The sequence below is a fragment of the Equus asinus genome, chromosome 29, assembly GCF_041296235.1.
Source record: "Equus asinus isolate D_3611 breed Donkey chromosome 29, EquAss-T2T_v2, whole genome shotgun sequence".
NCBI lineage: Eukaryota > Metazoa > Chordata > Mammalia > Perissodactyla > Equidae > Equus > Equus asinus.
In genome coordinates, this window is record NC_091818.1 from 32,271,119 (window position 1) to 32,286,296 (window position 15,178).

The 15,178-nt window shown below is 45.5% G+C and overlaps 1 protein-coding gene across 1 annotated transcript in view; it reads left to right on the top strand.

Annotated features, from left to right (window-relative positions):
- The first annotated feature begins 7,966 nt into the window (after positions 1 to 7,966).
- The window catches only part of FAM171A1 (family with sequence similarity 171 member A1), a 132,176-nt gene continuing 124,964 nt past the window's right edge, over positions 7,967 to 15,178 (top strand). Inside the window, exon 1 of the mRNA XM_044762108.2 lies at positions 7,967 to 8,287. Coding sequence (XP_044618043.1) covers positions 8,191 to 8,287 — 97 coding nt within the window. The 5' untranslated portion in view covers positions 7,967 to 8,190. The remainder of the gene's footprint in view (positions 8,288 to 15,178) is intronic.

Below are 15,178 nucleotides of genomic sequence, written 5' to 3' on the forward strand. Positions count from 1 at the left end.
AGAGGTTGAGCTAATGGTGTGGGGGAGACAGTGCCTAGATCTTGCAGAATGGCGACTACATATTTGTTTGAAAAGAAAACACTTTTATTTAGACAGAAATCTTGCTGTCATATAACACCTTTCTTTAAAAACAGTTGAAAGAATAATTTTTTAATAAGATCAGAGGTGCACCAAAATCTAGCATTCAGCAGGAGAGCTTACATTTCATCTGAATTATTTCCAATCAATTAAATCTGTGTATACCAGCCAACAGGAAAGTCAGTGGCAGGGTGGAAAGTCAACTCTGAGCAAGACGTTGGGATCTTGAGGAATCCACAAAGATGTAGAAGGCCTTGTATGTTGGGGAGACAAGACATTGCTGTGGAAAAGATATCATTCTCAGATTTGCAGGTAAATTATTTTGAGTTTATTTTAGATGACTGAAGGATGCCCTTTTTTGAGAGGAAGATTCAGGAGAGTTATTGCATATATAAACCTTTACCCTAAATACTGATGTCAGAACTCAGGCGTACTTTCAGAGGTCAAAAGTTCACACAAACATTCTCAGATAACAGCACCAGATGTTATGGTTTTGACTGTTACAGACAGACTGTGTGCATTTTGGGCCACGCAGACCCAACTCACTTTAGAATTTGGCTCTTCATCTTTTCTGGACGCGCTCTAACCTAAACATATAAAGCAGTTGTTTCCAACATGTGGAAACATGTAATTATAATCATAACTAACTCTATAAAGTAGTTCCCGAATGGAGTGAAATTTACCTGCCAGAGAGCACTGAGGGCTTTCAGATCACAGCAGAGGTGTGACTTGAACCACACCTTGAAGGACAGGAAGGAATGGGAGGGTCAGCATCAGCAAAGGTCCTGGGGAAGAAAGGTTCAAGTTCTGTCCAGGGTCTGGAGAGTGCCTCGGGCTTGTCTCTGTAGTGGGATCTCTGAAGAGTAGTCATGAGAGGGAAGTTCAGAAAGGTGGGGGAGGGTCCGACTGCAGAGGGTCTGGAGTTACCTTCTTAAATTTTGGGCCCTTGGTAAGGACTCAATAAATACTTGCTAATTCAACTATCAATCCAGCGTAGCAGAGATCTATTTAGACTAAGTGGAAGGAAATAGTTCTTCAAGAGAAGACATGATTTTTCACATTGGCCAATAGTTATTGAGCACTTCCTTTGTTCCAAACATTTTGTCTAGATGCCAGGAAGATATGGCATCGAGCTAGACAACAGCCTTATTCTCTAGAGCTTATATTTTAGAGAAAGTGAGGGTAACAGACAGTAAGAAGCTGAATAACTAAATTACTATTAAGACCATCTTAGATAGTGATAGGTGTTAGGAAGACAAGAAAATGATGGACAGTAACTTGGAGGACCAGGGATGTTTTAGACACGGTACTCAGAGGATCTTTGAGGAGGTGACATGACCAAGTTGATGCTCTGAAGGAACCTCAAACAGAATTATTCCTACACAGAAGGGTCCACAGGTTTCTTCAGTTCTCCATGAGCTTCTCCTGTCTGACCACACCTTCAACGCTAGCCCTGGAGGTAGCTTTGCTTGGGCCTTCCTCACTTCTGCAAGGGTAACCTGTCTTACGTAGTCTAGTTGGGTGACTTTAGGCTGGCCCATCATCCTGCTACAATTTTCTTCTTTTTTATTTCTGAAACAGAGAGGATGGACCAGTTCTTTCAAGTTCCTTTGAGTTCTAGCATCTGATAATTTCTACCGCTGCATCTCATGTTCAAAAATGCAGAAAAGATACTGGAACTATTGTCAAGGGGCCACTGGATACTTTTAGTTATCCTAGAATTTAGAATTTGGGTGATATCCCAGGTAGAATATCCAACAGCTAGGTTCTAGGGCTCTGTGGTGATATGGTAAACTGGCCGTCAGCGTCTATGCCATCTCCTCCTGGAATGCTGATGGTACACTCCAGAAGTTGGATTTTTTTTTTTCCTTTAATGATACTTCCAGACTTCCTCACAGCCAGGCTTCTGGGTGGGAGTTCGGTTCTGCCAATTAGATGCCGTTGGTAGAGATTTGGAAGGCGAAAGTGAGACATGGCTGTCTCCCGGCTGTGACCAGCACTGGCCTGGAAGTTCTGGGCTTTTCTGCAGAGGCAGCTTCCTTGTGTCTAGCAAGGACACTGGCGTGAGGTCAGAGAGAAGCGCTGCTTCCTGATCCCTGGCCCCAGCAACAGTGCAGCTTCGTGTCCAACAGCAGCTCCCCAGGGGGCAGTGCTGCTATGGAAAGCTGTCCCAAGGCCTCGCCTGGAGCCCCCTCCTCCAGCCCTTACACGGGTTTCCTGAGCACCTAATTCCCGTCGAACATCTCCTTAAAGAGCTGGAGACATTTCTCTTTCCATCAACTGAGCCCTTACTGATGGAGGCTCTAACCTATGTTCAGAAAAAGGAAAAACCCTTTCTCACCATGGCTATTCAAGTTTTTAATCTATTACTTCTTTATTTCCAAATCAGTGGAAGACCCATAGTTCCCAAGTGTGTTAGTCAGGGTTCTCCAGAGAAATAGCACTGAGGGCTTGGAGGTCACCTTAGAGGTGTGACTCTATTTATATCTATATATAACATATAGAATGAAAGATATAAATAGACATTTATTATGAGGAATTGGCTCATACGATTATGGAACTGGGGTGATAGCTGAGAAATCCCATGATCTGCCATCTGGAAGCTGGAGGCCCAGGAAAGCCAGTGGTGTAGTTCTGGTTCGAACCTGAAGGCCTGAGGACCAGGGGAGCCAATGGTAGTCCCAATCTAGAGTCCCCTCCATCACCAGAAGCGCTGATGTCTGAGGGCGGGAGAAGAGGGATGTTTCAGCTCAGAGAGAGCAAATTCACCCTTCCTCTACATTTTTGTTCTGTTCATGCTCAAAGGATTGGATGATGCCCACCCACATTGGTGAGGGATGCTGCTTTACTCAGTTCACCAATTCAGATGCTAATCTCTTCTGGAAACACCCTCACAGACACACCCAGAAACAGCATTTTATCAGCTGTCTGGGCATCCCTTAGCCCAGTCAAGTTGACACGTAAAATTAGCCATCACATCAAGAACTACCGCTCCCTACATGAAGAACTTCTGTCTGTCCACCCCATGACTCTCAGAAATAAATATCCATTTAGCAAAAGCATAAACAGAGTTCAGGCATATTTATATTGGAACTGTTTGCCCTGCATTCAGACACATTACTGGGCAGAGGGGTTAACAACCAGAATTTATAACATTAGCTGAGAAATGCCACTGACTGACAAATAAACATTTGAGACACAAAATGCATTTTGTGAAACCAATGACTCCCATATTTAGACATAAAACCAGGCCTTTCAAGGATTATGAAGGAATGATTTTTTTCCCCTCTTCTTCCCTTTTTGAAGAAAACCATTGGTTTTCACCCAGCTTGGGCTGATGTTTACTTGGTCTTTTTTCTTTTCTCATTTACTTTCTGAAGATTTCAGAAGAATACAACCATAACATATTTACTAAAATTTTCATGAAACTTTAAAATATATACCAATGAATTTTCTTTTGGCCACAAAAGTCTCCATCTCTTTAGAAGGTGATAATAGAAGAGAATACCAGAAGCCAAATGCATTCTTGTTAAGACTCATCAGAGAGAAGCTTCAGAGGGTACGGGGCAATACAGTCCATTCAACTCTTCCATTTTATACAGAAAACGGTCTCCTAAGACCATATACATTCAAAATCAATGCATCTAAACTGACTGCATTATTTACGCAGACAGATCACTTCCTCACCCCCATTTCCATGTTTATGCGGCCTGTAATGAAGGGACCTTTTGGAGGGCAAGACCCTTTGTTTAATAATTACACAGGACTAGGACATTAAGAGAAATGTGGTAGCATCATGTAGCTTTGGGTCAAGAGCCTCGAAATTAAATGGAAGGGAAATGAACACAAAGGAAAAGAAAAGAATAAGAAAGTGTCACTCAAAGAGTTCACCTGGAAATTTACTGTAGATGAGAGGAATTTAGGGCCTCTGGCACAGCAAAGCTTTCTTCTCTGTTTTAGGTACAAAATGAGCCACAGAGCAAGAGTTCAATGAATGCTAATACCCTTCTCCATTTTCTCCATTATCTTCCTGTCTTTTCCCTAACTCTTTAAGCTTTCTATGAAACAAAAATTTGTATTTTCTGCTTGGCTTGATGTCCCTTCTAAGTCTCTGAAGGCAGATCCAGTAGTCACAGACAGACATTTCTTCCAGTTAGAGAGTAGAAGCTTCGATGCCCACTCTCCTTGAGCTCTCCTTGACCGCATGACTGTAGACCAATGGCCAGCAAAGGGCTGAGCTGAAACTTCTTGTTCTAATGGAACAGGCTCACCAAAAGAGAACAATGACCTAAGATGTATTGCCAGGCAACCGGATTCTTGGTTAGTCGCTAGCCTCTGAATATTCTTTCCAACGGCCAAGAGCTGTTGTGTCCTGGACTCCTGAAGTAGAACAGTCATAGGGTGAAATTACACCACCAGGGCTTCACTCCTGTAGGCTAACGTACATTTGCAACTTCCCACATGAGGCTCACATCAGACATCCACTCTCTGAATTACTTCCTTAAGAAGATGCCTCTCCTGGCCGAGAACCTGAATGAGAGAAAGGAGGATCCAGGGGAAAAAAACCCTAGGAAGAATGTTTTTGAAAGATCTTGTTGGAAAGTCATGTGGCTTGGCATATGGGTGCTGAGCCACAGTAGAGGAGAAAGTGCTGGAGTGTCAGGGTTAAATGAAACACATCGGTTCTGTTTCAGTAATTTCTTCACCTTTTTTTTTTCTTTTTCAAATGGATATGGCAAATGGGTTCTGAAGAAATGCTGAGCCCTTGCAATTTCCACCTATGGCTACATTTTATCTAACTTTAATAAAAGCATCAGCAAATAAGTAGGAATGTCCATGACACTTCCTCGTCTATGCAAACCTCATAAAAAGTTTGTTGTTCACAGACAGCTTCTTACTGAGGAGTGGATGGGGGGATGCGGGAGACGGAAGGACAGGAGGAGAAAGGGCAGAAAGAAGGACAAAACCTCTTGAAGTAAATTCAGACAATTAAAACTCCCCCACATGGGCACCAACATTAGGAAAGATTTCAATCGAATAAATTAATAATCTTAAGCTAATAAACCTTGACACAGAGCCTCTGAAATCAAGGTCTCTGGAAAATTCAGACAGGAAAAGTTCTGGAGATGGCATCACTGCTTTTGGCAGAGGGCTGGAAAATTGAAATCAAATGCTGCCCAGCCAGGCAACTTCTAAGCAATTTCAAATAAGTACAGTCATAATTCATCTCCAGTCAAACAATGGGAGACTTTAATAAGAGCAACAGGAAAAGTTCTAGAAGGAAAGAACACTTCTAATTTCCATTGTTCTGCAAACACTCCCTCTCCAGCAGTGATTTTTTTTCCCCCACAGTTACTAAGTGGGAGTCTGATTATTGGAACATGAGAAAAGGTAAACCACGTTCTTTTATTCCAGAAGAGGAGAAAAGTGATTATTTAATTCTTACATAATTCTGGGCAGATGTTATGCAGGTGAACTTGTTTGGGTGATTTAGCAGAATTCACACTTTGTCAGCCTCCTACCGAAGCAGTTGGAAAACATCCATGTGATGAGAGAATGCTCGCGGGAGCCCCAGCTCTCGTCTTGGCTTTGAGACTTGCTTGCAGGATGTACTGTGCAAAGCATTTAACCTCTTCATGTTGCAAAAGGGGCATCTGCAAAATGGGCCTGGTGGGGGGGGGTTCTGAAACTATTTATACAAGCCTCAATGTTGCTACAAAGGTACTAAACGTCTAAAATGCTATGTCACCCACAGAAATTTTGTTACACACACAATAACAACCATTATACCTGAGCATCTACAGTCATGATTGCAACCCGGACTTGATCTGACTAATCACTTAATGTTTACTAAGACTTCTCCCTCTCTTAAAAGTTCTAGGACTCTACTAGGACACTGAGAGCTGTCTGAGAAAAAATGGTATAGAATAGGGCTTTTTGCTTTTTTATGCTTTTTAGTTTGAAATAATTATAGACTCACAAGAAATTAGAAAAATACTAGAGAGGCTCCTTACACCCAGCTCCCCTCAGCGTTCCCCACTTGTAACACGTTATATAACTATAGTACATTATCAAAACCAGGAAACAGACATTGGCATGATACCATTCACTAGATACTATTAACTAGATTCAGACCTTACTGGGATTAGAACAGATTTTAAAAAACAATTTGGACACAATAAGAGGCAACTTGAATGATTTGCATGAAATTTATTCTTGGAGGTAACTTGGTAGAGGGAATTTGACTTTGCTGTCATCAGATCTAGATATTTTGGGCAAATTATTTGTCACCGACCCTCAGTTTGATCTGATCTGTAAAATAGGAATAATAATGCTACCCAGGTAAATTCTGGCTTATTTTTTTTTTGCTTGGGCTAGTCCTATCTCATAACCAACATCCCTGACAAAGCCACATCCTCAAAAGCTAGGAAGTGAGGAGTTTCAACTCGGGGATGGTCTTAACGCTACTTCTCGTAGAAGCAGCTCCCTACCCCAAGAAAGTGACTTGAAAACTTTCAGGCCACACTGCTCCATGAAGCCATGTTCCACCCAGCAATCTAGCTGGCCTGGACTCTGCTCCTGTGGGCTGATGCCCAGGCTGGAGTTGAGGGCTGAGCGAGACTGACATCCCTTTTGCTTCCCTCCCCTGGCTCTGAGGTGGACCCTGGAACCACCCTAAGGCTTTGACGCTGGAAGTCAAAGAGGAGGAGTGATCAGGCAGTCCCTAATTGTAGGTTTTCTTCCTGCCTTCCTGACTACCTGCCACCCTGTGCAGGTGCACAATTTGCACTAATTGTAGCATTGGTCTGGAGGGTAACAATAAAACCCATATGGGCTTCTCCACCTCCTGGTTCTTATTGTGTCTCACAATAATTTGTCTATTATAAGCCAACTGGGCAAGAGCCATCCTTCATTCTCTTTTTGGTACAGTGCCTGCCATGCTTTAATGCCCAATTAATAAAATTACAGTAATAACCCTCCTCTGGCCCAATGTTCTGGAGGCAGCACCGGGCATACCAGGGATTCTGCGTCCCCTGCAGAGGTCCCAGGGTCACTGCAGTGCTGGTTGGGACGTGGGGTGGAGAGAGTCAGAGGGACGTGAGGGTTGTATGGAGGAAGGCACACATACAGGGGCAAGTTGGGGTGGGGATGGGTACACCTCCGCTTAAGGGCAGCCTGAGGGTTTTGCAAAAAGATTCGACCTTGGGGCCAGATTGATTGTTTTATTCAAACCTTGACTCTGCCACTGACCAGCTGCGTGCTAAGGACAAATTCTTTAACTCTCTTTGGCCTCTACGTTCCCATCTGCAAATGCGGATAACACTACCCACCCCTTAGATCATATATCGTGATTACCAAAGGGAAAAAAAAAGTACTTAGGGCCTCAGTATAAATGTACACTTCTTCCCCACCCTAACCTTCTAGAGCTATCCATGCACAATTCACCCTGGAGATGTTCGTTGGTCAACAGTGCCACACTGAGGGCCTACTATAGTTTGTACAGGCTTAGGATTCTGTCCCGCTGACCTTCAACGTTGGGTGTCAAATCGACCCTGGGGAACATAGATGGATGGGGACAGGAATAGCTGTAGGGTGGCGCTACACTGAAGAAAAGCAGGGAGGTCCCCCCCGAGACACAAATTAGCCAGATGCCAAGGCCACAGTCCTGAATGGCAGGTGTTTTTCCTCCAAAGCAGCGGGGAATCGGGGGACGCTGCGGCTGTCTCGGTGCCAAAGGTCGCGTTCACGGCTCTCTTTGGGGTGGCGCGCGGGGTGGCAACGAGGGGCTCGGGGCGCGCGGCCGCCAGGTGGCACCACGGCCCGGGGCTGGGCGCCGCCCGCGGCGGGGCGGGGACACGAAGGGGTTAAGGAGTTGGCGGCGGCGCGGCGGCGGCGCTTCGGGGAAACCCACCGGGGCGCGCGGAGGAGGGAGCGGCCGGGGGCTGCGGAGCCCGGCGCCGCGCCGGGCGGGGGCGCGGCCAATCGGGCGGCGGGCCCGGCGCGCGCGGAGCCAGGCGACATGGAGGGAGGCGCGGCGCCCGGCCGCCCCTGACGCGCCGCTCGTCCCGGTGCTCGGCCAGCCCGAGCCGCCCGGGGCCCCGCGGCGCGGAGATGAGCAGGTCCGCGGCGCTCCTGCTCTGCTTGCTGGGCTGCCACGTCTGGAAGGCGGTGACCAAGACGCTGCGGGAGCCGGGCGCCGGAGCCCAAGGTCGGTGCGCGGGGCCGGCGGCGGCGGGCTTTGTGTCGGCCGGGGCCTGCCGCAGAGGCGGCGGCGGGCGGGAGGCTCCCGGGCCGCATTGTGTCGCGGCGGCCGGAGCCCGACCGTAGTCGCCGGGCCTGCAGCCCACGCGCCGCGCTCCCGAGGGGGCAGCGCCGCCCGCGGCGCCCAGAGGCCGGGGAGATGCTCCCGAGAGGCCGGAGGGGGTGCGGGTGGCACCAGCTGTTGCTGCTTCGGTGGCGCGTTTGGCTGCACCCGAAGATCCTTTCCTTTATGCCGCGGCACCGACACGCGGCTGCATCTCCCCCTTCGCCCCGGCGAGAGGGGCGCCCCGGGGTCGCCGCCGCCCGCTGTCCCCTCGGGGCTCGGGTCCTGGAAGCCCGAGCGCGAAGGCTGCTGCGCTCGGCCCTTTTGTTGTGGCCGGCGAGCGGGTGGCTGCCGCCCCTGGGGTGCCCCCTGCGCCCCGGGACCCCGAGGTCCCCGGCCGCTGCCCGCCACCAGCCTGCCGCAGTTTGGGAAACTTTCGGGGTCTCTGCCTCCTCTCCATCAGACGTCTTTTTCAGGCCTTAAGGCATTTGCTCAGCGACCCAGGAATCACCCCGGAAGGGGAGAAAGCATTGGAACTGAGAGGCCCTAATCACTTAAAAAAAAAAAATAATCATTTCCAGGTCTGTATGTCTCCAGCTCATGCCTTTTGTCTAATCTTTGGCCTCTGCAAATCTGCTTACCAGCCTTGGGAGTAATGTGGTCGCCACTGAGAATGGCCTCAAGCCTGTCTTTTGTTTTTAAAATAAGAATTTATTTGGGGGGAACCCCGAAGCTTCCTTTGCACGCGTTTGTGGAGACAAAATCCAGTGGTTCTGTATTGCCTGCCTTTTCCAAAGGGTGAGTGAGGCGGCCACAGATGAGCATCTGCATCCACCCGGGACACTGCTGCCAGGCCTCCCTCCAGCCTCTCAGGTCCCCTGCGAGGGCTTCCCTGCAGCCCTGTAGACCCCAGACTCCTTACCCGTGTCCACTCCTCTTAAAGTCGGCCCTGCCGATGGAAGGAACCAGGAGCGCTCCATCCCAGCGTCTTCTTGCTCGCCCCAACTTAGGCCCTTTCCTCGTGCCAGCCCCCTCCCCTTCCATCAATGTTCAGAACCCCGGGGGGTACCCAGGAGCAGAGAAGCCTGGATGGACTTCCACCCCTGATGTTGTGACAGGAAAGGGACGTTTTACCCACAGTCTGCGGGGTTTGGTTTGTTACCTACATGTTGAATTGAAGGTTTTCATCTCCATCGCTTGCTGTATCATATGCTGGCATCTCTTTAATGCGTTGGTTTTTTATAGCTCTGGTATAATATGACTATTCTGAATTGTGCATAAATTTAGTAATGTGTGTTATAGAAGGGGGGACACTGAGAAGGTACAAAAGGACCCATATGTCTCTTCATGTAGGAAACAAATGTTTAGGACATTAGATCATCGGTGTTGGATTGAAGCGTCTTTCATTAATACCGGGGCTGCTCTTTGAATCAGCTATTTTAATGAATATGACATTTGTGTTTGAGCAAAGCCACTAATTCCGAAGAACAGTTGAATTTTTTGTTTGGCACTTGAAATAGCAATATATGGAAACATTAAGTTCATACATTTATAAAACAGTGAACGCCTTGGCCTCAACTGAAAAAAAAAAGTTGTGAAAAAACCTACTGGCTTTAGGTTGAAGACCACGCTTTACAGGGATCTTTCTGCTAAAAATCAGATCGGGTAACTGAACTCTCAGAAATGGAGTAATCTGGGAAGTGGTTGAGAAGTGGTCAACCTGTGAGGATTTTTAGGCCATGGCTAGGAGTATTGTGGCATATGGTATGGCTTGAGTGGAAGATCAAATATCTTGAAATAGTCATTCCCCCTAGATTACTTCCTTGATTGGGTAGGATGGCTTTTTAAACAGTTGAATCCAGGAGCGCTACCAGAAGTCAGGGTCTCACTACCTGGCATCTGGGTTTTGAGCTAGTACCATTTTTAAGGGAATGGACAATTGCTCTTTTGACAGTCGAAGGTCGCCCTCACTTCCCTGATTTCTTTAAATCATCTTGACACTTACTGTGTGATGTAGTGTTTTAATTCACGTCTTCTCTACCCCCCTGGATCACGTGCACAATGAAGACAAATGCTATCTCTGATTTCACTTTCCATTTTCCGCAGCAGGTTGTACATTATTTTGCACATAGTCAGTGCTGAGCCGGTGAAGGACTGCAGGTGGGCTAATACTAATAATATGCTATAGTGCAACATGTGGTCTTCATTGTTAGCATGCATTTAATTTAATTTAAGAAAACTTCAGTGATTACCTTCTCCGAAACCCGATTTATAAGAGTTTTGCTTTTCTATGGGAACTGTTGCTTGAATCATACTTTGAATGTGCGTTGTGCACACACAGACATTGTGCGCCCACAGAGTTTAGAAATTACTTAGGAAAAACCGCTTGGAGACCTCAGACACACCAATCATATAGTCTGGTAATCGAATTGGATTCCTGTGACTAGATGACAACTTCTTTATGAAATGAATCTTGATTATGTCTTCTGAGGAAATTAACATCTGCAAAATTTCTTGGCGTTAGTTTGCTCTTTATATATTCAAGATAAAATTTAATGTTTGGCTTCAGATTCTCTCTTCTTACTGTAGCTGCTTTGAATCAGCAAAGGGATTTCAAAGGCAACAGTTTGTTGTCACAGCGAGGCTTGACTTTGTGAATCATGAATTTGGACTTGCTCTAGAATATGATTGCATGTTTTTTTTTTGTTTTTACGATGATTGCATGCTTTTATCAAGTGTTTTTAATCTAAGTTTCTCTAAAATGCTTATAGGATCTAATTTATTCCTGGGAATTTTACAGAAACTTTTATTCAGAAGTATTGCCTAATTTTGACTTTCTCCACCTCTTACAAGCTGTGCGTTGAGGCCAGCCTGATGGGGAGGGGGGGCTCTCCTTGAAGAGCAGTAAGCTGTGCAGATGTATTCTATGGAGATGTATTTGTAAAGACCAGCACTCTCTTTATGTGCCAAAAGAAGGGTGAGAGCTAGGTTAAGGACTTGATGCTCAGACTTCTAGTGTATGATCTTTACTTTGCTGCTCATTATCTAATAGGAAAGTATTTTCCAACGATGTGCTAACTTTGTGTTCATCTCAGAAAAGCTGCAATCTGTCATAACATGGGAGGTGAATGGTTGGCTGTCTCCCTTCTCTCTGAGAGGTCTGTTCTCTGCTAAACTCAAATTTCAGTTATTGGAACGCCGGGGTCAGTTGAAAGACCGTGAAGCGATGTAAGATATCAGGAGGATCAGCCAACAAGCATGACTTATGCTGACAGAATATTAAGAGCATTAACATCTAAATAAACTCATGGGCGCACATCCTGGGAAACCAGAAGACTTGGACTTCCAGAGGCCGCTGGGCTTCACTGCAAGCCAGGTGTGGGAACTCCATGCAAAAGCAACAGCAATGCCTGGGGAATTTCTGGCAAAGTCTTTGAAATGACTTTATGAACTATTTTTTGTATCCTATTTGTACTTGTCCTATAATACTTTGTAATTTACAGCTTATTAGCGTAAAATCCTAACCAAAAGAAGAAAGATACTGCATGGATTTCTAAACTAATGGCTTGCAAATGAGAGTGCTTTCTGAATTTTAATCAACTCTTCATTTTGAACAAATTACTGATACCTCTCTAAATCTAACTGTGTATCTTTGTTATTGTTGGTAAATACTAATTTAGTAACTTTACTAAATACTGCTTAGTGAGAAAGCACATGGAAATAAGTTGGACAGACAACAGACATGTATAATACTGTATATTGAAGGAAAAGTTGGATAAAAAAATATTTCAGAAATCTAGATGGAAGAATTTGTCCTGTGATGAAACCTACCTTTTGTACTTTTTATGAAACATGTCTGATGGAAATTATCATATAGTTCATTAGTGCTATTATAGTTTATATGTCTATATCCTATATCAAGTTACATATTATTTGTTTATATCCAGTTATAGACTAATATTGTAAACAAGTCATTTTCACTTGATTTCACCAAATATGACATCAGACCTTTTAAAGACCATAGTTCTGGCTAAATTGTTCAGTTCCAGCAAACATGGAACTGAATGTATTTTAAATGTATTTTTAAAAGTTAAGCTTCAGCACTCCAGATAGACTATTAATTGTATGGAATAATTATTTTTTAAAGAAATTCTACAGTGTGACCCAGTAGTATGCCCTACATTAAGAAAAGCATTATTTTTGTAAAGTCAGACTTGTAGATAGGAAGAATTTGAGGCAATTACCTACTTTGGAGAGGGCTTTGTGTAAGAAGTTCTCATGAAACAAACAGTTCCATCAGCATATTTAAGATGACCCCACTTTCCTCTGATCGAGCCTCTGAAATTATTTGCCAGCTCCTGTTCCTCTTGGATTCAAGTTAGTCTGCGAACATTTGCTCTTTTTTCTTTAATTTACTCCCTGCAGAATTCATTAATCTCTGCAGATTCCAGTAATTAAACCCTTTTATGTGGAGGACGCCACCTTTTCCATCTCTTGCCTTGACCTGGTGTCTTAGCTCTATTTCTTTGTATCCAACAAGCTACTGGACATCTCCGTTTCAAGCTCCTCATCTTCCACACTCCTTCCCCAACTCAGCATACCTCAAGTTCTCTGTCAACTGGACTCAAAATCTGGGTATCCGCTTAGGTCCTTTCTCTACCGTATAATCCATACAGTCAGAAGTCTTACGGGTGCATTGATAGAGCACATGTATATAGATGTCTTTAGGTCAAAATAGATGCATTTGTATCTGTCAGAAGGATCTTAGAGGTCAAGTTTATACTCCTTGTCCTGGAGAAGAGGAAGCCCAGCTGAAAGAAGTTAAATGACCTGAGGTCATGGTGCTCTCTAGCCACACAGGCCCCGTGGTAAGTATAATAATGGCCCCCAAAGATGTCCATGTCCTAATCCTTTGAATCTATGAATATATTACTTCACGTGGCAGATGGGACTTTGCAGAGGTAATTAAGTTAGGGATCTTCAGATGGGAAGATTATTCTGGATTATCCAGGTGGGCCCAACATAATCACAAGGATCTTTGTAAAACAGAGTCAGGAAGATCGGAGTCAGAAGAGATGTGACAATGGAAGCAGAGAGGGAGAGATTGAAGGTGTTAGACTGATGGCTGTGAAGTCGGAAGAAGGGCCGTGAGCCAAGGAATGCAAGCAGCCTCTAGAAGCTGGACAAGACAAGGAAACGGATTCATCCCTAGAGCTTCCAGAAGGAATGCTGCCTTGTGGACATCTTGACTTTAGTCCAATGATACTGATTTTGGGCTTCTGACCTCCCGAACTGTGAGAAGAGTAAATCTGTGTTGTTTTAAGCTAGAGTCGTGGTAATGTGATAGTAACAATAGAAAACTAACACAGACCCTGACCCCCAAGAACTGTGAAAAGAGATGCTCCCATACCGTCAGGGTCATGGTACAGTCTGGACCACTTTGGGGAACCAAGCTACTGAATTTTTTTTTTTTTTTTAAAGATTTTATTTTTTCCTTTTTCTCCCCAAAGCCCCCTGGTATATAGCTGTGTATTCTTCGTTGTGGGTTCTTCTAGTTGTGGCATGTGGGACGCTGCCTCAGCGTGGTCTGATGAGCAGTGCCATGTCCGCGCCCAGGATTCGAACTAACGAAACACTGGGCCGCCTGCAGCGGAGCGCGCGAACTTAACCACTCGGCCACGGGGCCAGCCCCCCAAGCTACTGAATTTAACATCTGGAGAAATGCATGGAGTTTTTGCATCTGTGTAACAAAATTTTGCAAATTGGAGCCATGTTGGGGATCCTTGGGGAAGGCCTCAGAGAGCTCCACTACCACCACCAAAAAAGCTGTTTGTTTTTCCAGATGAGCCCAGTGGGCTGTGACTTTTATTCGTAAAATAAAACTCTGTGCCTTCCAGAGCTGGGGTTCTTCACACCTGCAGGGACCTGTGGAGCCTACCAAACCTCTCCCAAAAGCCACTTTTAGAAACCTCGCTTTCAAGCTTTGCTCTGACTTTTGTAGAAACATAAATTTTTGTTGTTGTTAGTGCTGCAGAGTTGGTTCTAACTCCCAGCGACCCTGTGCACAGCAGAGCGGAGCCCTGCCCGGTCTTTTTGCGCCATCCCTTCACCTTTGGGCTCTGTATCAGACAATGCCCCGCTGCTGTTCATAGGGTTTTCATGGCCAATTTTTTTGGAAGTGGGTGGCCAGGTCCTTCTTCCTAATCAGTCTGGACACTCTGCTGAAACCTGTCCACCATGGGTGACCCTGCTGGTATTTGAAATACCAGTGGCAGAGCTTTCAGCATCACAGCAACACACAGCCACCACAGTATGACAACTGACAGACAGGTGGTGGGGTTCCCTGACCAGGAAATGAACCCATGCTGTGGGGGTGAGATTGCCAGATGCTAACCTTTAGGCCACCAGGGCTGGCTAGACACGTATCTGTTTGTAACTAGATGAGGTAAAAGAAAGTTGTGATTGGATGTCATCATAAGCCCCCAGTGCCTTGATATAATAAAATGATAAGGGCCCCCCACTCCCCAACTTTGAATGGCCTCCCAGGTGTGAGAGGCTCAACACGCCCTCTGATATTTCTCTGCCTCTCTTAGGCAAATGAGCCCCACCATCTCCAGGTAGGGCTTGTGAACTACTGAAGTCCCCATGCAGTCAGAAGGCAGAAACAGCTTGGAAACACCTGGATAATCCTTGACATTGCACCTGTTGGGGAATACAGGCAGAGTGAAACTACTTGGTCTCCTGCAGTCTCCATGTCACTGGGAGAAAGAGAATTAAGTTCACTGTAGCCCCAGG